The sequence below is a fragment of the Plecotus auritus genome, assembly GCF_963455305.1.
Source record: "Plecotus auritus genome assembly, chromosome: 8".
Classification (NCBI taxonomy): Eukaryota; Metazoa; Chordata; class Mammalia; order Chiroptera; family Vespertilionidae; genus Plecotus; species Plecotus auritus.
In genome coordinates, this window is record NC_137782.1 from 118387789 (window position 1) to 118414603 (window position 26815).

General features: G+C 43.3%; 1 protein-coding gene across 4 annotated transcripts in view; it reads left to right on the top strand.

Annotated features, from left to right (window-relative positions):
- The window catches only part of CHMP3 (charged multivesicular body protein 3), a 50637-nt gene that overhangs the window by 15949 nt on the left and 7873 nt on the right, over positions 1-26815 (top strand). For 3 of the 4 annotated variants that reach the window (XM_080686497.1, XM_080686498.1, XM_080686499.1), the window contains exons 2-4: positions 639-699; positions 5858-6037; positions 25797-25918. In XM_080686497.1, the coding sequence (XP_080542623.1) occupies positions 639-699; positions 5858-6037; positions 25797-25918 (363 nt within the window). The remainder of the gene's footprint in view (positions 1-638; positions 700-5857; positions 6038-25796; positions 25919-26815) is intronic. The other variant, XM_080686500.1, reaches the window with a different exon arrangement.

Genomic DNA, 26815 nt, shown 5'->3' on the forward strand with positions numbered 1-26815 from the left:
TAATTCAGATTTTCCTTCAGTTTTTTTGAAACTGAAGAATTGGAAAACACTTTATACTTGCATAAGAATTTGATAATCATTAGAGTCAGCCATTTTCACTATTGCCTCAACACTTACACCAGTATTTCCAAGTTGCCCTTATATTTACTGCTTCAGAGATTTTGCCTCTCAGGGAAATATATTCAAGGTAATAAGAGACATAGGTTAGAGGACTATCTTTCTTTTGTGAAATGAAAAAGCATTGTTAAAAGGGAAAAGGAAAAGGTGAACTCTTGTGACACAGGCCAGAGCAGTGTTTGAAATAATTATCTGTAGTAGTTGAAAACCTGATACCCTGAAAACCTATCTGTACCCATGCAACTCTTGAAAAATCTTTATGTACCTGCAGGGTACTGAACTCTCTCTGAGATCTTGTATAAAATGCTTTTTACTGCCTACCTTCAGATAAGAATCTTTGAATAGCTTGGGACTTCTATGTACTGTGATTAAATAGGTGAATTTGCCCTAAAACTCTTTTTTGAAAATGTCTTTATTTATTTTGTACTGGAATAAATATAGAATTAATATAAAATTCTTTAAAATTTGGTGAGTTAGAAGGTTGGCTTCTCTTATAATTCCTTTTTTAAAATCTTTCCCAGGTCAATGAGTGGTCATTGAAGATAAGAAAGGAAATGAGAGTTGTTGACAGGCAAATAAGAGGTAAATTATCATTTTATGTCTCCTGTTCCCTCACTCTCTTAGTGTATTTTGCATTAGTTCATAAAAATAAGCTGCTTCAAAACATAGTTGATTCTTAAATTACTTATAATTGTTTTAACTATTCTATTTTGCTTTCTAATAATTATAAGAAGAACTAACTCTGATGAACTCAAAAAACTTTATATTTTATTAGAACTAAATCTTTCTCTGGCCTGGAATTCAGCTATTCAAGCGAGAGGGGTCATGTTCATTCATTTCTGATTTTCTAGAGCTCAGTGTTGGAAACAAAGCAGATGCTCACATACTGTGGTAGACAGAATAATGTCCTCCCAAAGATGTCCACATTTTAATCCCCACAACCTGGGAATATGTTACCTTACATGGCAAAAGGGAATGTGCAGATGTGATTAAATTAAGGCTCTTGAAGTGGGGATGTAATCCAGGGCTATCTGGGTGGGCCCAATGTAATCACAAAGGTCCTTCTAAGAGGGAGGCAATATGTTGAGGAAAGTGAGAGGAAAGGAGATGTGACCACAGTACCAGGTGTTGGAGTGATGTATTTTGAACATGGAGGAACAGGCCATGCGCCAAAGAACACAGTTGGCTTCTGGAAGCTAGAAAAGACAAGGAAGTGGATTCTCCCATGAAGCTTCCAGAAGAAACACAGTCCTTCCAACACATTGATTTTTTAGACTCCTAATCACCAGAATTATAGAAGAATAAATGCGTTGTTTTAAGCCATTAATAATAAAGAACTAAAGAAAACTCTACTTATAAAGAAATAATTTTATGGCATGCAAATTAAATAAACTTACATAAGTAAAGAATGCAATTCCATTTCACTACTCCAAGCATGGCTGTAAATTGAGGAAAATATATTTAAAAGTAAATTGTTGTTGAGTACCACTTAAAAGTAAGGTGACTTGCAAAGAGATAATGACATTTAAAACTTTTATGATTTTTAACACTTTCTTGATTTAGAGTAAAAATAATACCATAAAGATATCCCAATATCTTTCTTAAAAAAGGAATCGGAGAGGGGAATTTCATTCCCAGCCACGATGGAGTGAGGGATTCAGACTTGCACTCTCATCGTAAATAAAGAAAGAACAGGACAAAGTCTATGAAACGTCTGTTTGCAAACACTGGACAACTGGCAATGTGGAATTTTGATCACTGATAGAAGGGAAACAAAGGGAGAGCGCCCTGATAGGTACTAGTATGTCCCTGATTTTCTGCCTGGAGCAACTTTCTGGATTGTACATAGTACATGGAAGGGGGTTCTAAACAGAGCATGGTGGTCTCACTGAGTTGTGGAAACAGATCGGGGATCAGGGAAGCTGCAGTGGCTGGACTTTGTGGGCCAGTGTATCAGAGAGAAGGGCGTTGTCCAGATAAAGAGCCCCAAACATCTGCATGGGATCTCATTGAGTCTCTATCAGGGGTGGGCAAACTTTTTGACTCGAGGGCCACAATGGGTTCTTAAACTGGACCGGAGGGCCGGAACAAAAGCATGGATGGAGTGTTTGTGTGAACTAATATAAATTCAAAGTAAAGGAGCGGAGGGGAGAGCAAGAGAACCGGATAGAACAGCCGGATCCGGCCCGCGGGCCGTAGTTTGCCCACGGCTGCAGCTGAATACTGTGCCCTGCATACTTAGAATGAGATTTCAAGTGGTTGGTCAAAAACAATTACTGAGAACAGAACAAACTACTAGGAAGCTATAGGCTAAACAAGTCCCAGCACTAACAAAGAATTGAGAGATGGTAGAGTTCTGATCCCACACAGTAATGAGACCTTTTTGAACATCTAGTACAGTTACTAGAGACCCCAGAAGGGCCATGCCTTAAAATTAAGGCTAAATAGCCCTAGATTAAAGGCCATACCAACAGAGCTTAAATTCAAGTCTTGAAAGCTGATCTGCAGGCAATTTAAGTGTCTTCCAAGTAAAGCTGCTCTTTAAAAGAAGAACAAAAAATTTAGATACTTAGCAATTACTGGGAAGAAGCAGGAAAGTGGGAATCAAAATCAAGAAATATAAATAGACTTAAAAACAATAATGATCAAAAGCAGACAAGAATTTTATTCAGCTATTATAAATATGTTGAGAAACTTAAAGGAAAGCATGAACATAATGAGATAAATAGAAGATAGAAAAGAGCAAAGTGTGCCCTAGCTGGATTGGCTCAGTGGATAGAGCATTGGCCTGTTTACTGAAGGGTCCCAGGTTCGATTTCAGTCAAAGGCATATGCCTGTGTTGCTGGCTTGATCCCCAGTAAGGGGTGTTTAGGAGGCAGCCAATCAATGATTCTCATCATTGATGCTTCTATCTTTCTTTCCTTCTTCCTTTCTCTCTGAAATAAATAAAAATATATATAAAATAAAAAAAGAAAAGAGCAAAGTGGAACTTCGAAAAATAAAAGATCCTATATAATAAAAGGCTAATATGCAAATCGATTGAATGGCAGAACGACCGGTCGCTATGACGTGCACTGACCACTAGGGATAAGATGCTCAATGCAGGAGCTGCCCCCTGGTAGTCAGTGCGCTCATCCAGAAGCCCTGAGCCGTGCTCATGTCTGGTGAGTGCAGCGGTGGTGGCAGGAGCTTCTCCTGCCTCCGTGGCAGCACTAATGATGTCTGACTGCTGGCTTAGGCCTGCTCCTTTAAGCCTGCAGTCGGACATTCCCCAAGGGCTCCCAGACTGTGAGAGGGTGCAGGCCAGGCTGAGGAACACCCTCAGCCCCTTGAGTGCAGAATTTCATGCACCAGGCCTCTAGTCTGAAATAAAAATAAAATAAAAATGTCACTGAACAGGTTTAGTAAGCAGATTAGACACTATAGAAAACAAGATCAGTGAAATTGAAGATACCCATGCAAACTTTCAAAACTATAGTACAGAGAGGAAAAATTTTTTTTAAAAATATATTTTTATTGATTTCAGAGAGGAAAGGAGGGAGAAATAGAAACATCAATGATGAGAGAGAATCATCAACCAGCTGCCTTCTGCACACCCCACACTGGGGATCAAGCCTGCAACCCAGGCATGTGCCTTGACTGGGAATCAAAACATGACCTCCTGGTTCATAGGTTGATGCTCAACCACTGAGCTACGCTGGCCGGATGAGAGGAAGAAGTTTTTTTTGTGAAAAATGAACCTGTGGAACAATATCAAGTGGTCCAACATGTAGTTTGAGTCTCAGAAGGAGAGGAGTCAGGAAAGGATCAGATAAAATGATAACTGATGAATACTGCAAACACACAGATACAAGCAATTCTTCAAACAGGATCAACACAAAACCATACCAAGGCGTATCACAATTTAGATCATTCATGTTGCCTCTCTCAGATGAACACAGCCTGCCCCCCCCAACTAGAAAGGTAATAATATACATATTATTATTATTGAGGCAGAAAAGTATAAATAAGAAAGTTAAAACCACCCTAAAATCCTACCATCTAGAGAGCGCATGTTGGTGATCATCTCTTCCAGATATGTTTCTGTCTATAGTTGCAGCTATACCAAGCACTTGTTTATAAATGGATCATAATACTCTTGTTGCTGCTTTATTTATTTCTTACAGTAAGATATACATAACATAAAATTGACCATTTTAACTATTAAGTATACAGTTCAGTAACCTTAAGTCTGTTCACATTGCTGTGTAAACATCACCACTGTCTATCTCCAGAACTAATCTTTCATCCCATACTGAACTCTGTACCATTAAGCAATAACTCTCCATTTCCCCCTCTCCTACATTCCCTCGTAATCACTGTTCTATCTTCTGTCTCTATAATTTGACTGTTATGTTACCTCATAAAAGTAGAATCAAACAATATTTTTCTTTGAATCTGGGTTATTTTACTTACCATAATGCTTTTAAGATTCATCCATGTAATAACATATATCAGAATTTCCTTTTTAAACCTAAATAATATTCTATTGTATGTCTGTACTTCATTTTGTTTATTGATCTATCAATGGACATCTGGGTTATTTCTACCTTTTGGCTGTCGTGAATATACTGTTATGAACATGAGTGTACAATTATCTGTTTGAGTCCCTGCTTTAAATTCTTTTGTGTATATACTCCAGAAATGGGTCAAATAGTAATTCTGTATTGAAATTTTGAAGAACATAGTGTTTTGAAGAATTTGAAGAATTTTGTAGTGTTTTCCACAGGACTGTACCATTTTACATTTTTAACATCAATGACTAAGATTCAAAGCAACCACATAAAAAGGAGGATGTAGAAGAAAGTCACTGTGCATGCCCAGGGAAGGATGCAAACTCTGAAAAGACCTGAGAAGTCTAAGTTTACACCTCAAGCTGAATCTCAGCACAGGCATCCTACTACAATAAAAATTTTAAAAAATAGCAAATCCTGGGGAAGTGGGAGAACCTGATTTCCAGAGTTATGTGATGATTCAAATGTCCCATTTTCAACACCACCACCAACAAAAAAAAATCACAAGGCATACAAAGAAACCTAAAGTATTGTCCATTCAACAGTAAGTAAATGAGCAGAAAATGTTCATGAGAAAGACTAGATGACATATTTACTAAACAAAGACTCTAAAACAGCTGTCTTAATGAGGTATAAAGTAAGATGTGGAAAAAATTAAGAAAAGTATGTATGAACAAAATGGGATTATCACTAAAGAGATAGGAAACAATGAAAAGAAACCAAAAAGAAATGCAGCAGCTTAAAGAATAATAATTGAAATGAAAAATTTGCTAGACTTTTTTTTAAAAATACGTTTTTATTGATTTCAGAGAGGAAGGGAGAGGGAAAGACAGAAACACCAATGATGAGAGAGAATCATTGATCAGCTGCCTCCTGCATGCCCCACACTGAGGATTGAACCCGCAACCTGGGCATGTGCGTGAATCGAACCGTAACCTCTGGTTCATAGGTTGACACTCAACTATTGAGCCACACTGGCCAGGCAACTTTTACTCTTAAATTACTTTAACGTTGTATCTGGAAATAACAAACGCCCATCACATTAATTAGCTTACTTTTGTTTATATTCTCCTGTTTCCCTAGTTAACAGACATATTTAGATCACAATAAGAATAGATTTGAGTACCAATTAATCTTGTGGTTTACCTTTAATTTTTTGTTGTTTTGTGTTGTGCTTTAAATTTAGATATTCAAAGAGAAGAAGAAAAAGTGAAACGATCTGTGAAAGACGCTGCCAAGAAGGGTCAGAAAGACGTCTGTGTGGTCCTGGCCAAGGAAATGATCAGGTCAAGGAAGGCTGTAAGCAAGCTCTATGCATCCAAAGCTCACATGAACTCTGTGCTCATGGGGATGAAGAACCAGCTGGGTAAGAAGGCCATTATCTACCTCCATCTAGTTAATGCTGATGCTCTTGCTCTTGTTATCAGTACTGGTTTCCATGAATAGGAAGAATAGTCTCAGCTCTGATTTTTTTTTCATGTTATTTTTATTTTTTTGTCCTCACCTGAGGATATGTTTATTGACTTTAGAGAAAGAGGAAGGAAGCGAGAGAGAGAAAAACATTTGTTTCCTCCTATATACTCCCAATTGGGATCGAACCCACAACCCAGGCATGTACCCTGTCCAGGAATTGAACCTGCAGCCTTTTGGTTCATGGGATGACGCTCCAACCAACTGAGCCACCCAGCCATGGCTTTGATATTTATTTTTTATCATTGTCTTAGTTAGGGTGATATATAAAATGCAAAATATTACTATCATTGCTGGAGAAACCAAGATGGCGGCATAGGTAAGCACCTAAACTGCTGCCTCGCACAACAATTTCAAAACTACAACTAAAAGACAGAACGGACACCATCCAGAACCACAGGAAAGCTGGCTGAGTGAAAATTCTACAACTAGAAGGAAAGAGAAAAGCTCACAGAGAATTGGAGGTACGGCAAAGGGTCTTTGTGCGCGCAGAGAGGAAGGGCAGCTGAGAGCCTGGCTGACTTTCTCTGGCGGAAGGGGGAAGGAAGCCCCCGACTGCACTGAACCCCAGTTCTGACTGCACTGAACCCCAGTTCCAGGCGAGCCCCTGGGGACCCACGCTCTTACGGGGGGAGTCTGGACTCTTGGGCGGAGACTCGGGAGCCGGGGAAGGCGGAGGACTGAAAGCGCGCACGCGCCAGTGCGCACAAAGGCTGCAGAGGTTGCCACAGACTTTCCCTAGTGGAAGGGAGTCAGAGGCTCCTGAATGCACTGAGCCCCAGTTCTGACTGCAGTGAACCCCAGTTCCAGGCAAGCCCCTGGGGACCCACACTCTTGTGGGGGGATTCTGGACTCTCGGGCGGAGACTCCGGAGCCGGGGAAGGCGGAGGACTGAAAGCGCGCGCGCGCACGCCAGTGCGCACAAAGGCTGCGGAGGTTGCCACAGGCTTTCCCTAGTGGAAGGGAGTTGGAGGTTCCTGACTGCACTGAACCCCGGTTCCAGGCGAGCCCCTGGGGACCCACGCTCTTGTGGGGGGAGTCTGGACTCTCGGGCAGAGACTCAGGAGCCAGGGAAGGTGGAGGTCTGAAGGCGCGCACGTGCGTGCAAGGGTAAGGCTGACAGGAAGCCAAGACTGAGACTCCACCCCATCCAAGCTGAGCACAGAGGCTATTGCAATTTGGCAAGTCTAATCCTATAAGGCTGTCTCCAGCACCGAACTTCTCCCAGCATAGACACAGCTGATCCTTACAGCCAACTGGCTTGGAGGTCAATTCTTCCCAGTGATATCAACAACAATCAAGACTTAATTACAACAAGGCTGTACACACAGTCCACAAAGGGGTGCACCAAGAGTGTCCACCTCAGGTTAACTGGGGAGGCAGACCCACTGGACCATATTGGAAACCTAGCACACAAATCTACCTTACCAACTCAGGGAAGCAGTGAAAATGCGGCGTCAAAGAATCAGATCACAAACGAAAGAAATGGAGGAAAACAAACAACTGGATATAGAATTCAAAACCACGGTTATAAGGCTTTTTAAGAATATCCTAGAAAAGGCCGATAAATATAACGAGACCCTCGAAGATATGAAAAAGGACCAACTAGAAATTAAACATACACTGACTGAAATAAAAAATATTATACAGAGACCCAAAAACAGACAAGAGGAACACAAAAATCAAGTCAAAGAATTGAAACACAAAGAAGCAAAAAACACTCAACCGAAAAAGCAAAAAGCAAAAAAAAAAATCCAAAAAGTTGAAGATAGTGTAAGAAGACTCTGGGACAACTTCAGGCGTACCAACATCAGAATTATGGGGGTGCCAGAAGAAGAGAGAGAGCAAGATACTGAAAACCTATTTGAAGAAATAATGACCGAAAACTTCCCCCACCTGGTGAAAGAAATAGACTTACAAGTCCAGGAAGCGCACAGAACCCCAAACAAAAGGAATCCAAAGAGGACCACACCAAGACACATCATAATTAAAATGCCAAGAGCAAAAGACAAAGAGAGAATCTTAAAAGCAGCAAGAGAAAAACAGTTAATTACCTACAAGGGAGCACCCATATGACTGTCAGCTGATTTCTCAACAGAAACTATGCAGGCCAGACGGGAGTGGCAAGAAATTTTCAATGTGATGAATAGCAAGAACCTACAACCAAGATTACTCTACCCAGCAAAGCTATCATTCAGAACTGAAGGGAAGATAAAGAGCTTCACAGATAAGAAAAAGCTAAAGGAGTTCATCACCACCAAACCAGTATTATATGAAATGCTGAAAGGTATTCTTAAAGAAGAGGAAGAAGAAAAAAGTAAAGAGAAAAATTATGAACAACAAATACATATCTATCAACAAGTGAACCTAAAAATCAAGTGAATTAAAAACCTGAGGCACAGAATAAACTGGTGAATATAATAGAATCAGGGGCATAGAAAGGGAGTGGACTGATAATTCTCAGGGGGAAAGGGGTATGGGGGGGTTCATGAAGTGACTGGACAAAAATCATACACCTATGGATGAGGACAGTGGGGAGGGAGGTAAGGGCAGAAGGTGGGGTGGGAACTGGGTGGAGGGGAGCTATGGGGGGAAAAAGGAGAAATAATTGTAATCTGAATAAAGATTTATTAAAAAAAATATTACTATCATTATTTTGTTACTTTTCTTTTTGCTAGTGTTGTTGAAGTAATGGCAGTCTACACATAAAGCTGCTTTGTTTAAAAGTTAGAATGTGCCCGGCCAGGGTGGCTCAGTGGTTGAGCATCGACCTATAAACCAGTAGGTCACAGTTTGATTCCTGATCAGGGCACATGCTTGGGTTTTGGGCTCAGCTTCCGGTAGGGGGAGTGCAGGAGGCAGCCAATCAATGATTCTCTCTCATCTTTGATGTGTCTATCTCTCCCTTTCTCTCTGAAATCAATAAGGATATATTAAAAAGAAAGTTAGAATGTATTTCCTCATGTGAACAGTGTTACAGAGTGACCTGAGAGTTGAGTCATAGTTAAACTTTGCATCCACTTGGTTTCTGTTCTTACTTAATTTCTGTTAAATGAAGACATCCTAATGCAGAACTTTTGTTGCTGAGAATGGCAGCAAGTGACTGTCAGAAATTGATACTTAGTATGGGCTCAGAAATTATGGAGAAATTTTTCACTAAAGAGTATTGTCAGCTCTCTGTCAGATACTACATTGAAGAGCACATCACACTCAAAAGTTAGAAGACTGAATTTTCATTGTAAAGGCTGGTTCCAAATTAGTACCTAATCCATTATTTGATTGTATTTAGCTCTGAAGGTATTTTTTTACATTCAATTTTAATTTAACACTTGGATGTAGCTTTTAAATATGCATAATGTCTACATCATCAGTTTCTTTCTCCAGATACTGAGGAAAATAATCATGGGTTGGGAAAGAGTAAAAATATGACAAACTCATTGTACCACATCTTCTTAACTTATTTTTTTAAATATATTTTATTGATTTTTTACAGAGAGGAAGGGAGAGGGATAGAGAGTTAGAAACATCAATGAGAGAGAAACATCGATCAGCTGCCTCCTGCACACTCCCTAGTGGGTATCTGCCCGCAACCAAGGTACATGCTCTTGACTGGAATCGAACCTGGGACCCTTCAGTTTGCAGGCTGATGCTCTATCCACTGAGCCAAACCGGTCAGGGCACGTCTCCTTAACTTTTAAAAACTGTTATTTCAGGCCTAACTGGTTTGGCTCAGTGGATAGAGCGTCGGCCTGCGGTCTGAAGGGTCCCAGGTTTGATTCTAGTCAAGGGCATGTACTTTGGTTGTGGGCACATCCCCAGTAGCGGGTGTGCAGGAGGCAGCTGATCGATGTTTCTCTCTCATCGATGTTTCTAACTATCTCTCCCTCTCCCTTCCTCTCTGTAAAAAAATCAATAAAATATATTAAAAAAACAAAAAACTGTTATTTCAGCCCTAGAGTAATGTATTTAGGCTCTTTAAATACTGGATATATCACTTCTCTCTATGCCTTTGAACGAGCCAAGTGTTCAGTACCATGAAGAAATAGTTTAATCTTATGTCATTTTTTTAAAAAATATATTTTATTGATTTTTCACAGAGAGGAAGGGAGAGGGATAGAGAGTTAGAAACATCGATGAGAGAGAGACATCGATCAGCTGCCTCATGCACACCCCCACTGGGGATGTGCCCGCAACCAAGGTACATGCCCTTGACCGGAATCGAACCCGGGACCCCTCAGTCCCCAGGCCGACGCTCTAGCCCAGGGGTGGGCAAACTTTTTGACTCGAGGGCCACAATGGGTTCTTAAACTGGACCGGAGGGCCGGAACAAAAGCATGGATGGAGTGTTTGTGTGAACTAATATAAATTCAAAGTAAAGGAGTGGAGGGGAGAGCAAGAGAACCGGATAGAACAGCCGGATCCGGCCCGCGGGCCGTAGTTTGCCCAAGGCTGCTCTAGCCACTGAGCCAAACCGGTTAGGGCAATCTTATGTCATTTTTAAAAATATATATTTTTATTGATTTCAGAGAGGAAGGGAGAGGGAGAGAGAGATAGAAAGAGCAATGATGAGAGAGAATCATGGATTGGCTACCTCCTGCAACCCCTTACTGGGGATTGAGCCCATAAACTAGATATGTACCCTGGCCAGGAATCGAACTGTGACCTCCTGGTTTATAGGTCAATGCTTACCACCGAGCCACACAGGTTGGGCTTATCTGTCATTTTGAAAACTCAAGTAAATACTCTTGCCTTTTACAGCCAGCTTTGAAAGTTTCATGTTTATTCCCTATTTTCATATTCCCTATTTTTATGCAACATGCTGAAAAAATGCATGTTCAGTTGACCATGAGAATCTTATTTTAAAATTTTTCATTATTTTCATTACTGAATCAACATCAGAAAACATTTTGCTTATTGAGCCTTCTCTCCCCTACCCCACCTAGGAATAGAGCACTGTATGCATAGTCTCTTTTTTCCCCCAATTGCAAAGTTAAAAGTACACAGGATAATATAGTGGAGACTATGTACCTATTGCCTAGAACCAATAAAATTTGATATTTTGTTATATTTGCCTCAGTTTTTATATTATAAAATATTATTACTAAACTTGAAGCTCCTTTAATATACCTTTCCAATTCCATTCCCTTCTCTCTCAACCTCCCTAGAGGAAACCAGTATCATGAATCTTAAAATTTGTATAAATGGTATTTTATTATATACACCATTCGGTATCTTTGTACCATGTATCGTTGTACTTTTGAAATATACTCAATGATAAATATGTATTTTAACTAGTGGATGGTATTCCATTATATGGATGTGTCATATTTTATTTTTGTTTCCCCCATTGATGAGCATTTAGGCTATTTCCAGTTTTTGCTGTTACTAACAGTACTGCTGTGAATGTCTCTTCACTCTTGCACACGTCAAGTGGTTTCTTTAGAACAATTGTATATGCAGAGTGGAATAGCTGGATTTAAGTTATTCTAGAATTGCAAAATTGCTCTCTACAGAGGTTTTACTAATTTATATTTCAGCAGCAGATGAGAGTTCTTTTTTCCATATCTTTTTATAGTCAAACTTTTTAAGCTTTAAGAAGTGTTACCTTGTTTAACATCTCTGGGAACTAGTGAACTTTATCACTCTCTTCTGTCACCTTTTCTCCCTGTGTACTGACTCCAAAAAATCTTTTCAAGCAATTATAACTCACAGATCACCATTAATTTATGTGAAAAAAAAAATCTTTTCTCCCATAGCATGTACTTTCAGTGGTAAACATGACAAAAGCTTTCTCAGGTACTGCACATAAGTCAAGAGCTCATTACCCTTTAAATATACATTCCTAACAATATGTTGTTTTTTAAAATGTATATTACCCTATGGTTCTATCACAACTGAAAAGTAAAATATCTGTTCTTCGATCTTTAAATGTTAAAGGGCTATAAGGCTCTGTTTTGGTCCTCTGCTCTCTTCCATCTTCTATCCTCATGATCTCATCTAGCCTCGTGCCTTTAAATGCTGTTATTTGAAGCTTTGTCTTCAGCCTGACTTCATCACTAACTGTATAGTTGGCATCTCCACTCATGTCTTAATGAGTATATCAAAATTAATATGCCATACAAAAATCTTGGCTGCTCTTACTTCATCTGCATCCCCACCTACTCCCTATATTCTCCTTTAGGAATCAAGACATCATGTAATTTCAGTTGTAAATGTTTGCACATGGATTTCTAAAAGATAAGGGTTCTACCCCTTATGTTCCTTGGTCTTTCAGTTCTGGGATTTGTGATCATTTCTTTTCCACTCACTGCATTATTCTGTTTGTTGTGTGGGTTTTTTTAAATGAAAGCAAAAGATTTTAGTCAGTTGTTAAATTTCCTAGATTGGTCCTTTAATTTGTTAGGTTTCCTATTTTTCTATTTTGAGAATAATAATAGTACCTTCCTCATAGTGTGAGGCTTAATTTAGTGCCTGGCACATGGTAATTGCTAGATATTGTAGGTTCTAAATATTATTATCATTGTTATCAATTTAGTCTTTGTTTTCTACTTCCTGAGAAATTTCCTCAACTTTATATTCCATTTATTCTCTTGAATTTTTTGTTTTGGCTAGCTTAATTTTTATTTACAGGAAAGAGTTCTGTGATAGTTCCCTTAAAAAAAAATCCTATTCTTATTTCATGAATGCAGTATCGTCCCTTATTTTTGACGGTTTTCTTAAAAATTTTTTTTTTTGTTCCTTGCATTGGTTCTCAGAGCTCCCTCTTCCCTATCTCTCTCTCCTTTTTTAAGAAAGCAAGAGAATCCGGCGGGCATGGCCCAGTGATTAAGGGTTGACCTATGAACCAGGTCATGCTCAGGTTGTACGCTCGGTCCCCAGTGGGGGTGTGCAGGAGGCAGCTGATTAATGATTCTCTCGCATCATTGATGTTTTTATCTCTCTCTCTCTCCCTCTCCCTTCCTCTCTGCAATAAATAAAAATGTGTTTTTTTAAAAAAAGAGAGAAGAGAGAGGGAGGCAGAGAGGGGAAATGGGGGAGGTTGGATTAAGTGTAAGCTTCATGAGAACCTTCTCCAGTCTCTTCAGCAATTAAACTAAGCTACAAAGAGCAAAATGTTTTAATAAATTTAATAAATACATTCTTTTAGCCCCTATTATGTACCATATATATTGCTGGGCACTGGAGATAAAACAGTGAACATTATAGGCACAGTGTTGCCCTCTAGGTATGGGGTGAAAAGCAAATCATTGGATAACTTTAGTAAAGTAATAAAATACATGTATATTTATAATTGTGTTAAGCACTAGGAGACTGTAAAAGGGAAATGCAGTCAAAGGTGGCTCCTTAAGACACGGATGAAACCTGAAGGAGGAGGAGCAATTAAGTGTATGTGTTGGTGGGATGTTCCAACTAGAGTGTCAGTATGTGTAATGGTCATGGGGCAAAAACAATAGTGTACTCCACTCTGAAGGAAGGTCTGGGAGGTTGGGTACCCCAACTCTCAAGTTGATGGCCAGTAAGGATGAGCAGGGAAGTGAAGAAGATGGGTTTTTTTATTTTTTGTTAATCTTCACTCAAGGATATTTTTCCATTGATTTTTAGAGAGAGTGGAAGGGAGGGGAAGAGACAGAGAGAGAAACATCAATGTGAGAGAGACACATCGATTAGTTGCCTTCCTCATGCACCCTGACCAGGGCTGGGGATCGAGCCTGCAATCCAGGTACGTGCCCTTGAATGGAATCAAACCTGGAACCCTTCAGTCTGCGTGCCCACGCTCTATCCACTGAGCCAAACCGGCTAGGGTAAGAAGGCAGTTTTTACAGCTATTAAAAGCAAGAGTTCTTAGAGACACGTTCAAATTGAGATGCCCTGTGGCTATGGAGCAGATAAAATACAGTGGGAGTTCAGAGGAAAAGTATTTTGGGGAGAATCAGGGAGGCAGCTGAGTAGAGGAACTAGGGTGCACAAAGGCTCAGGTGAAGTATTTCAAGCTGTGTTCAGCCAACTGAACTTGATTCAGTTTGATGAGAGTGCATTAAGGGGAGCAGTGGGAGGTAAAGCTGCAAAGGTAATTTGGAGTCAAGCTGAGAGTTAAGCTGAGGAATTGTCATTTCATTTCGTAGGCAGTGGAGAACCTTGGCACACTTAAGCACAGACTGCAGATGCAGCAAGTGGGGCAGTGGGACCTGGGAGGTGGTGGGCAGAGCCTGAGTATGTCAGTCCATTGGGATGGCGTGGAAGAGAGGACTAGAGGAGGAACTGTTCTGCATGCAGAGTACTAGTAAGTGGGACTTGGTGAAGGTATAAACAAGCCAGAGATGCGCCAAACCTTGAACATGGAAAGACTGCAGGGCCATTAAGACACTGGAAACCTAGGGAGAGGAAGAGGCCTAGGAGAGAAAGGAGACTCTGTTGGGTGGTCCAGATCGTTGGATGAGGATCACCTGGCTTCCCCAGCACCAATACACTACCTGGTGAGAGGAACCCCCAGGGAGAGAATTGAGAGGGTTTATAATAGGGTGTTGCTTGTTGATAAATTAAATACAACAGAGAAGGTACGTGAGGACAGGACTTGGGACAGGCAAGAGGGAGGAGTCTACATTTAGGGAATGAGAAAGGAGAAAATTAGAAATCGTGTAATGAGAGTTCCTGAGAGGTCTTGCTTCAGATGTACCCCATCCTACCCCTTGGCCTGTTGCTGCTTTGAAAACCCACCATTTTGATGCAGTCATTCCTTTTTCTAAAATGCAGATGTCCCTGGGAGGGGTGATATGCTAAGCCTTGTCAGCTGTGAATACATTGTCATTATCATATGCTTTCCAAGTGAAGCTTTCTGACAGCAGCTTCCCACAGAATAAGAGATGATGAGTATGTTTTGATTGAGGGGAGAAAGTAAAGAGAGAGGTTCAAAGGTGGGGCAGGATATAGAATTACCATATAATCTAGCAATTCCACTGCTGGGTATACAATCAAAAGAATTGAAAGCAGGGATTCAAACAGGTAATTGTTCACCCTTGTTCCTAGCAGCGTATTCACAATGGGCAAAAGGTAAAGGCAGCCCCAGTGTTCATTGAAGGATGAAGAGATAAAATGTGGTTTATACAAAAAATGGAATATTTTCCAGCTTTAACACACATTACAAATGGCTAGACCTTGAAGGCATTATGTGAAGTGAAATACACCTGTCACAAAAGGACAAATACTATGATTCCACTCCTATCAGGTACCTAAAATAGTCAAATTCATAAAGACAGAAAGTGTAATGGTGGTACCAGGAGTTGGAGGGAGGAGGGAGTTAGGAAGTTGAAAGTTAATGGTACAGAATTTCTGTTTGGGAAGTTTGAGAAAAGTTCTGGAGGGATAGTGGTGATGTTGCACAACGTGAATGTACTTAATGCCACTGAACTGTACATTTAAAACTGTAAAAGTTATGTTATAAATGTTTTGCCACAATAAAAATAAAAAGGTAGGGCAGGCCTGGGTGCTCAGCCATGGTGGGCCCTGGTGGCAGGGACTGAATGGAGCTCTAAGCCCTTGAGTTCTGGGGGCAGAGTGTCTAGAGGGGCAGTAAAGGGAGGGCCAGACAGGGCAGTACCTCTCCAAGCCACCTGTTGTGGTTTCCTTCTCTCTTTCTTTGTTTCATTCCATGCTTTGATTGGAGTACTTGAAAGTGAGTGTACAAAGTATGGAACTTTGAGATGAAACATCACATTTATGAAATTTAAACTGATTTGTTAATCAAAGCACATTTTAAATAATTTATTAGTATTTTTAACTTAAAAGTTATATAGGCTGGCTGTAACTTTAATTCCAGTTGCAGTAGCTCTTCTGGCTTAGTCAGTGATTCCCAGCGGGCGGCAGGTTTGCCCTTCAGGGGACATTTGGAAGCTTTGAGACATTTTTGGTTGTCAGAACTGGGGAAGGAGGAATGTTGCTGTTGGCATTTAGTGAGGAGAAGCCAGGGATGCTGCTAAACATCCTAGAATATATAAAGCAGCCAATACAATAAACAAATACACAAAATAAAAAGTGAATGTTCACTAATTCCCCTGTCTTGGCCTCTTACCCACCCGTACCACTGGGACCAATATGCAGTTTGCTTTTTTCAGTCTAACAGTATTTCATTTTATGCTATCTAATAAAAGAGTAATATGCAAATAGTAATATCCAACTAGTAATATCCAACACACAATATGGCTGCCCCCATGTGGACACAAGATGGTCGCCACAAGATGGCCAGCAGGGGAGGGCAGTTGTGAGCAATCAGGCCTGCAGGGGAGGGCGGTTAGGGGCAAACAGGCTGTCAGGGGAGCAGTTAGGCATCAATTAGGCTGGCAGGGGAGTGGTTAGCGGGTGATCAGGCTGGCAGGCAGAAGTGGTTAGGGGCAATCAGGAAGGCAGGCAGGCGAGCAGTCAGGGATGTCCGACTGGCATAAAAGGGCCGTCGGACATTCCTCGAGGGGTCCCAGATTGGAGAGGGTACAGGCCGGGCTGAGGGACACACGACCCCATGCACGAATTTCGTGCACCGGGCCTCTAGTGTATGTGTGTGTGTGTGTGTCCACATACACTAGAGGCCCGGTGCACGAAATTCGTGCACGGGGTAGGGTGCCCCTTAACCTGGCCTATACCGTCTCTAATCTGGGATCCCTCTCATAATCTTAGACTGTTGGCTCCTAACCACTCACCTGCCTGCCTGTCTGAGTGCCCCTAACCACTTCTGCCTGCCGACCCAATTGCCCCAACTGCCCTCCCCTGCTGGCCCGATCGGCCCCAACTTCCCTCCCCTGCCAGCCCGGTCACCCCCAACTGCCCACTCCTGCCAGTCTGGTTCCCCCCCCCCAACTGCCCTCCCCTGCAGGCCTGGTCTCTCCCAACTGCCCTCCCCTGCTGGCCTGTTCGCACTCAACTGCCCTCCCCTGCCGGCCTGATCACCCACAACTACCCTCCCCTGCCAGCCATCTTATGACGATGTGAGTGCAAGGACCACCTAGGCTTTTATTAGTATACTAGAGGCCCAGTGCACGAAATTCAGGCACGGGGGGTCCCCTCAGCCCAGCCTGCACCCTCTCCATGATCCCTTGGGGGATGTCTGACTGCTGGTTTAGGCCCAATCCCGGGAATCAGGCCTCAACTGGCACTAGGACATCCTCTCACAATCCTGCCTGCCTGCCTGGTTGCGCCTAACTGGCCCCCCCTGCTGGCCTGATCGCCCCTCACTGCCTCTGCTTGCCGGCCTGATTGCCCCTAACTGTCCCCCCTGCCAGCCAGGTCGCCCCAACTGCCCCCTCCCTGCCAGCCTGGTTGCTCCTAACTGCCCACCCCCACCAGCCTGGTCACCCCTTACTGCCCCCCCTGCCGGCCTGGTTGCCCCCAACTGCCCCCCTCTGCCAGCCTGGTCACCCCTAACTGCCTCCCCTGCCAGCCTAATCACCCCCAACTGTCCCCCCTGCTGGCCTGGTTGCCCCCCCCCCCCCAGCCGGCTTGGTTGCCTCTTACTGCCCCCCCCCCCGCTGGTCTGGTCACCCCTAACTGCCCCCCCTCTGCTGGCCTGGTTGCCCCTAACTGCCCTTCTCTGCCGGCCTGGTCACCCCCAACTGTCCCCCCTGCTGGCCTGGTTGCCCCCAACTGCCCTCCCTGCCGGCCTGGTCGCCCCTCACAGCCGGCCTGGTTGCCCCACGCAGCCTGCTGTTCAGTCATTTGGTCATCCCTCACTAACCCCCCTGCTGGCCTGATTGCCTCACGCAACCTGCTGTTCATTTGTTTGGTCTTCCCTCACTAACCCCCCTGCCTGCCTGGTTGTAGGCAGCCATCTTGTGAGGTTATGAGGGTTAATTTGCATATTACCTCTTTATTATATAGGAGGATATATATATACACACATGCGCGCACGTACAGTATTTATTACCCAGGTCTGCAACTCCAAGCCCTTAAGAAAATAGGAACAGACTTTTCTCTTTATTTGGCATTAAACATTTAACTGTCTTCTAGCATATAAAAGATTAAAATTCACTGTTTTTAAGACTTGATAGGCAATAATCTTCTAAAATAAATATATATCTGTGTTATGTATTGTCCATAGTAGTATTTATTTAGTGGTTTTAAATGTTTTTCTTTAAAACTTTGACAAATTCAAATTGTATAGTGCATAATTATCTTTTTCCAATAAAATATTTTCCCTTGCACAAACAAAATACAACACTGAAATGTTTTAAAGGGTGAAAAACATCCACCTCCCTAATAAATTGATTGTTTTCATTTGTTTCATGTTCAGTTTTAGTTGTTACTCTTACGAATGCTGTTTTTATTCATCTGTAAATAGAGTGTAAGAACAAACAGCTGGCATTGAAGTGAGAGTGGCACAAGAAGGTCATTTCCTCTAGAAGTTTAAAGTCCTGTCCTTTTAGCACCTAGATAATCAGAAGGCTACACCCCTCCCACCTTAGCTTTGATTCCCACAGAAATGCCTTTACTGAGCTATGTTTTGATAGTATTCCTTTGCTTTATTTAATAGATAATAATCAGCCATATTAAGAATATTTCTATAACTTCTATACAGTTGCTGGTACAGTCAGTAAAGATTGTGATCAGATGATCATTTTAAAACCTAGTGCTGGGAAAAATTATCTTTCCCAGTGAAGCATATGCTTCTATCAGTGAGTGTCCTTCTGCCCAAACATTATTCATCTTGTGCCATAGCTGTTGAGATGCTCAAAGCTAAATTTAATTCCAGTGGCAATAGCTCTTACAGCCTAGATCAATGCAGTTTTGCCCTTAAGGGAAATTTGGCAGTGTTTGGAGACATTTTTGGTTGTCACAACTGGGGTAGGGAGATGTTATCATTGGCATCTCATGAGTAGGAGCCAAGGATACTGGTAAACATCCAAAAATACATAAAACAGCCACCTACAACAAAGAGCTACCAACCCAAACCATCAATCTTGCCATTGATGAGAAACTCGGGCCTGCATTTATGGCTTCAACTCACCCTTTTGAGCTTTTGCATAAACAACTTCAGATTATTTTTTCAGCTTGTAGCATATCTGTCTATCTATCTTATCTATCTTATCTATCTATCTATGTGGCTAATATGTAATATAAAGTGTCCTCTCGGGAGTTCGACGGGGAGACCAGGAGTTCGATTGCTCGTTCTGATGTGCGCTGACCACCAGAGGGTGGTGCGGAATGAAGGAAGGCCTTGGCCAGCACCCAGAGGAAGGCCCTGGCCGGCAGCCGGAAGGCCCCAATTGGCCCTGATCGCCAACCAGGCCTAGGGACCCTACCCATGTATGAATTTCGTGCACCAGGCCTCTAGTAAATTTAAATTTTGTAAGTTTTTCAAATGTGCAAGGTTCTAGTATTTTGCATGACTATAAATCCCTTTTATGGCCTTTGGTTTGGGTTCCCCATATTACAGAAAGTTTATACTCCTTCTTTTTCTTTTTATGTTTTTTCTTTATTGGATATTTCCTTGTATATCATTTATCATTTCATTGTTTTTCTTAACTTTGTTATAAGGAAGAGCTATCTTATTGCTCAAATGATGTTAATACTGCTTCTCTTCTCTTAGCTTTCACTTGTCATTATTGTGAAATGTTATTGTAAGATTCCATATTTTCTTAAAACTTTATTCCTCTGTTTGTAATTGCCATGTTTAAGTTGGCTTTTAAAGAGCCAACTTAAAAAGTCTAGTTTGAGTGTGTTGCTCTGCTGGACCCTTGCTGCCAAGGAGCTGCATTTTTACTGTTGATCCCACTTTTTTAAAAAATATATATTTTTATTGATTTCAGAGGAAGGGAGAGAGAGAGAGAGAGGAACATAGAAACATCAATGATGAGAATCATTAATTGGCTGCCTCCTGCATGCCCTCTACGGGGATCGAGCCCACAACCTGGGCATGTGCTCTGGCTGGGAATCAACTCCATGACTTCTTGGTTCATGGGTTGATGCTTAACCACTGAGCCACACCAACTGGGCAAAAGTGGTTATTGTTTTATTTATTTCTATAAAGAAACATTCTAGAATTTTTATGGTCAGTACAAAAAACGATAAACCTATTTCTAACCTAATACTAAATATATCATTATATGTAGGAGCCTTTGAGTCTCTATAAAACCACCTCAGTGTTGTTTGCTATTAAGACACTAAGAAGTTTAACTTTTTTTTTTGCCAATTTGAATATGATAGTTTTTCCTATTGGCTTTTAAATTCATTCCTTGGTTTATTTAACAAAAATTTGGATGTCAGCTGTCTCAGACACCATGCTAGGCACCAAAAATAAAATCGTAAGTCCACCTCCAAATAAAAAAAAGAGATCTAGTGCTCTCTTTGGCAGCATATACACAAAAGTTGGAACTATATCTAGAAGATTAGCATGACCCCTGCACAAGGGTGACCTGTAAATTTATGAGTCATATTGTATTTTTGTAAAAAAAACCCATCTCTATCAGGTCCCCCCTGTAGAGCTGTCAGTTGGGCCCTGCACTGCACACTGAGGGAGGGAGGAACATGTGGAGAGATCCTGAGTTGGAGAGCCTGGAACACGAAGACCCAGAGAAAGGTCTGGGAGTGGGTAGAAGAGAGGCTTAGTAGAAAGAGCTGTAACCATGAAGCTCTGCTTATTTTATTTCATGATTCCTTTTGTGTAATTTTTAATTTTAATTGTTAGCTATTTTCTATAATTCTATTTAATGTTTTTTTATTTTAAAGATTCTTTTTTATTGTGAAATATATAGTATAAAATTTTTCATTGTATTCATTTTTAAGTATATAATTAATAGTTCACATTTTGATAAAATATAAGATAATACTTTGAATACTTTGGTTTTTGGCAATTTTAGATAGCAATTTCTATTTCAAACTAACATCTTTCTGTGACTATCAGCCAATAAATAATTCTTTCTTTCTTTGTAGATTGATTGCTTTTTATTTTTTAAATATATTTTTATTGATTTAGGAGAGGGAGAGAGAGATAGAAACATCAATGGTGAGAGAGAATCATTAATTGGCCCTCTCCTGCATGCCCCCTACTGGGGATCGAGCCTGAAACCCGGGCATGTGCTCTGACCGGGAGTCCAAACCTGAACTCCTGGTTCATAAGTAGACGCTCAACCACTGTGCCACACTAGCCGGGTGATTGATTGCTTTTTAAGCTCATTTAACAAGTACAGTATTTATTGTTAATTCTGTGTGCCACTTATTTTCTAGTATATGTTTGTTTTTAAAATATAATATTCTAATTGACCCAAACCACTATGCTCAATTAATATTTGACAAAGGAGGCAAGAACATACAATGGAATCAAGACAGTCTCTTCAATAAATGGTGTTGGGAAAATTGGACAGATACTTGCAAAAAAATGAAACTAGACCATTAACTTACACTATACACAAAAATAAACTCAAAATGGATAAAGGACTTAAACATAAGATGGGGAAAAATATCCTTGGGTGAGGATAAACAACAACCAAAAAATCTCTGACATTAACTATAATATCTTTTATGTCTCCTCAGGCAATGGCAACAATAGAAAAAAAAAAAACAAATGGGGCTACACCAAATTAAAAAGTTTTTACACAGCAAAGGAAACCATCAACAAAACAAAAAGACAGGCAGGCAACTGAATGAGAAAAGATATTTGCAAATGATACACCCAGTGAGGAGTTAATATCCAATATCTATAAGGAACTCGTACGAGTTAACACCAAAAAAAAGTCCAATTTAAAAATGGGCAGACGACCTGAGTAGACATTTCTCCAAAGAGCACGTACAGATGGCCGACAGACATGAAAAGATGCTCAGCATAACTCGTCAGGAAAATACACATTAGTGAGTGATCACCTCACAACTGTCAGAATGGCTATAAAAAAATCAACAAATAGCCCTCGCTGGTTTGGCTCAGTGGATAGAGTGTCAGCCAGTGGACTGAAGGGTTCAATTCCAGTCAGGGGCACATACCCAGGTTGCGTGCTCGATCTCCAGTAAGGGCTTGCAGGAGCCAGCTGATCAATGATTCTCTCTTATCATTGATGTTTCTATCTCTCTCCCTCTCCCTTCCTCTCTGAAATCAATAAAAATGTATATATTTTTTAAAAAATTTTTAATCAGCAAATAAATGCTGAGGAGGATGAGGAGAAAAGCAAACTCTTGTGTAAATTTGTGCAGCCACTGTGGTTAACTGTGGAATTCCCTCAAAATACTAAAAATAGAGCTGCCGTATCACCTAGCAATTCCACTTCTTGATATATATATATACAAAGAAAACAAAAACACTAATTTGAAAAGATATATACAGCCCTGTGTTCATTGCAGAATCCTATATAATCCTATATAATAAAGATGTAATATGCAAATTGACCCTCACACCATCGCACAAGATGGCCACCCCCATGTGGTCAAAGATGGCCACCACAAGATGGCTGGCAAGGGAGGGCAGTTGGGGGGGGGGACCAGGCCTGCAGGGGAGGGCAGTTGGGGGCAACTGGGCCAGCAGAGGAGGGCAGTTGGGGGCCACCAGACCAGCAGGGGAGGGAAGTTGGGGGTTACCGGGCCGGCAGGGGAGGGCAGTTGGGGGCAATCGGGCCAGCAGCAGAGGGCAGTTGGGGGGGACCAGGCCTGCAGGGGAGGGCAGTTGGGGGCAACCAGGCCAGCAAGGGAGGGCAGTTGGGAGTGACCAGACCAGCAGGGGAGGGCAGTTGGGGGTTACCAGGCCGGCAGGGGAGGGCAGTTGGGAGCAATCGGGTCGGCAGGGGAGCAGTTAGTCATCGATCAGGCTGGTAGGGGAGTGGTTAGGGGGTGGTCAGGCTGGCAGACAGGCAAGCGGTTGGGAGCCAGCAGTCCTGGATTGTGAGAGGGATGTCAGACTGCCCCTTTAGTCCCGATCTCACCAGGATTGGGCCTAAACGGGCAGTCTGACATACCCCAAGGGGTCCCAGATTGGAGAGGGTGCAGGCTGGGCTGAGGGACACCCCCCCCAGTGCACGAATTTTGTGCACCAGGCCTCTAGTTATTTATAATAGCCAAGATATCTAAGCAACCTAGGTATCAGTAGGTGATTGGATAAAAAAGTATTGGTATGTGATATATATATGTGTGTGTGTGTGTGTGTGTGTGTGTGTATACACACACACACACACACACACACACACACTGAGTGGCCAGATTATTATGATCTCTGAACACATAATAATATGGCCACTCAGTGTATATCCTATATAATAAAAGGCTAATATGCAAATTGTCCCCTCGACCTGGAGTTCGACAAGCAGGCAGGCCGGCCAACTGCCCATGTCCCCTCCCCATGGCCAGGCTGGCTGGAGCCCACCCATGCACGAATTCATGCACTGGGCCTCTATCATATATATACTGAGTGGCCAGATTATTATGCGTTCAGAGATCATCATAATCTGGCCAGTCAGTGTGTGTGTGTGTGTGTGTGTGTGTGTGTGTGTGTATATGTATATGTATATGTATATGTATATGTATATGTATATATATATATATATTCTATCTAATAAAGAGAGAATATGCTAATTGACCATCACTCGGTCACAAAGATGGTTGCACCCACAGCTGAAGCCAAGTTCCCATGAGGAGCTTTAATGAGCAATCAGCAGGGACCTGAGGCTATGCAGCAGGGCTTGACAGGGGACCTCATGCCACGCCCCCTGCCCCAGTGCCAGGCCAGGGGACCTGAGGCCGAGGGACCTCAAGGTGCACTTCCCGTCCTGGTGCTGGGCTAGGGGACCTCAGGCTGTTCCCCCCGCCCCAGCGCCAGGCTGGGGGACCTCAGACCGCACCCCCTGCCCCAGCATCAGGCCAGGGAACGTGAGGCTGTGCCCCCCTGCCTGGCTGGGCTTGACAGGGGACCTCAGACCATGCTCCCCACCCAGTGGGGCTTGATGGGGGACCTCAAGGTGCACCCCCAGTGCTGGGTCGGGGGAACTCAGGCCGCAACCCCCACCCCAGCACCAGGCCGGGGAACCTCAGACTGCACCCTGTGCCCGGCAGGGCTTGACGGGGGACCTCAGGCCATGCCTCAGCCCCAGCACCAGGCCAGGGGACCTGAGGCTGCACCCCGCTGCCTGGCTGGGCTTGACAGGGGACCTCAGACCGCACCCCCCACCCGGAGGGGCTTGATAGGGGACCTCAGGCCACGCCCCCCACCCAGCGGGGCTTGACGGAGACCTCAGGCCTCGCCCCCTACCCCAGCGCCAGGCCAGGGGACCTCAGGCCACAACCCCTGCACCGGCGCCAGGCCAGGGGACATGAGGCCATGCCCTCCGCCTGGCGGGGCTTGATGGGGGATCTCAAGGTGCACTTCCCATCCTGGTGCTGGGCTAGGGGAGCTCAGGCTGCTCCCCCCGCCCCAGCGCCAGGCCGGGGGACCTCAGGCCGTGCCCCCCACCAGGTAGGGCTTGACAGGGGACTTAAGGCCACGCCCCCCACCCCAGCACCAGGCTGGGGGACCTCAGGCCGTGCCCCCCGCCCCAGCACCGGGCTAGGGAACCTGAGGCTGTGCCCCCCTGCCTGGCGGGGCTTGACAGGGGACCTGAGGCTGCGCCCCCCTGCCTGGCGGGGCTTGACGGGATCTCAGGCCATGTCCCCCACCTGGCGGGGCTTGACGGGGGACCTCAAGGCACACCCCCTGCCCCGGTCTGGGCTGGGGGACCTCAGGCCACGCCCCCCGTCCTGGTGCTGGGCCAGGGGACCTGAGGCTACGTCCCCTGCCCGCGGGGCTTGACAAGGGTGGGACTGGCCAGGTCTGGATCTAGCCCAATGGGGGCGGGGGCCGGCGGGTCTGGGTCTCACACGATTTTGAGGCGCATGTGGGTGGGCGGGGACTTGACTCTGGGTCCCGTGGTGTGCCCCAGACTCTGACAGGAGGAAGGTTTTCATATATATTTTACTAATTTTCTTTCATCTCTGAACTTCTATTATAGAGAAAGGGCAAATAGCAATATTAAATTATTTCCTCTAATTAATCCCCTTTTAATGTGCACAAATTTCATGCACCGGGCCACTAGTGTGTGTGTGTGTGTGTGTGTGTGTGTGTGTGTGTGTGTGTGTGTATGCATATGAGCTCAGAATACACACAGTTTTTCCCTAGCAAAAGACACCAAAAGATGCCCTTAAAGTTGTCTTTTGCTAGGGAAAAACTGTCTGCCATCTTACATTGACACTCACATATACTCACTGCCTCTTATCCTGATTTCTTTCATTTTCCTGACAACCAGCAACAGGTTCCTCACAGAGTGGCTGTAGTCCACAGGCTGGTTTGTAAAGAGCACTATGTGGGTAGCCTAAAGCCTTGTTTTCCAGTGTGGCCCTGGCCAGGTCCAGAGCTGTTCCTCACATGTGTGACTCACATGGATGCCATGGTCATTCCTGGCCGGCTTCCTTCCCTAAGGTCAGCCGCAGGCCTTCGGGTCCCTCTCCGTATTGGCCCGTTGATGTGCATGCTCAGTGTTAGCAAAGCAGCACACAGTTTAGAAAAGTCAGTTTCTTGGTCACCTAATGCAGTAGTGTATTCCGCAGATGCATTAATGGCTTTGGAAATTCACAGACTACTGTTTCCTTTTCTTAGAATGGCTTGTAATTTTACTCTCTTTTTTTCATCCTGTGGTCCCTTCTATTGAGCAGTCCTTCTCTTTCAGCGGTTTTGCGAGTGGCTGGTTCCCTGCAGAAGAGCACAGAAGTGATGAAGGCCATGCAGACTCTTGTGAAGATCCCAGAAATCCAGGCCACCATGCGGGAGCTGTCCAAAGAGATGATGAAGGTGACCTTGGGCTAACCCTGCATCCTACCAAGTGTCACGCTCAGCAAGTGGCAACGGCTAGGGCTGGGTTGGGCAGGAATGGATGGACCACTGTGGCCAGACACTGAGGACAGAGGGGCAGTAGTTAATATCAGTTAAATCCACCTGAGCTGAGCATGGCAGAGCCTGGGTCAGATTGCCAGAGTGCCCCTTAGAGGAAGTGGAAGTGTACCCAGAACTCTAGGGGAGGTTGGAATCCAGGCAACGAGTGTTTTGGATTCGGGAAGCTGGAGTTTACAGGCTCCGACAGGAGTACAGAAAATGCCCAGGTTCCTCTGTCTGCTCCAGGGGGAATTTAGAGAAGCTGGCATGGGGGGGTCATTCTCCCTCCCTCACCAGCAAACTTTTGGTAACTTTTTTCCTGTGAAGGGCCAGATATTAAATGTAATTTCTATTTTTTGGGCCATACATCTTTGTTATAACTACTCAACACTGCTTTGTAGTGTAAAAGCATCTATACATAATTTTCTTTTTTAAAAAATATATCTTATTGATTTTTTTACAGAGAGGAAGGGAGAGGGATAGAGAGTTAGAAACATCAATGAGAGAGAAACATCGATCAGCTGCCTCTTGAACACCCCCACTGGGGATGTGCCCACAACCAAGTACATGCCCTTGACTGGAATCGAACCTGGGACCCTTCAGTCCACAGGCTCACGCTCTATCCACTGAGCCAAACCAGTCAGGGTAAGCAGCCATACATAATATGTAAACAACTGAGAGTTACTGTGTTCCAATAAAACTTTATTTACAAAAGCAGGGAGTGGACTGATTGGATCCTGAGGGCTGTGGTGGCTGGTGCCTGTTAGACTAGAGAAGGAGAGGCTGAAAACCAAATAGAAAGCAGTAAACACCTGC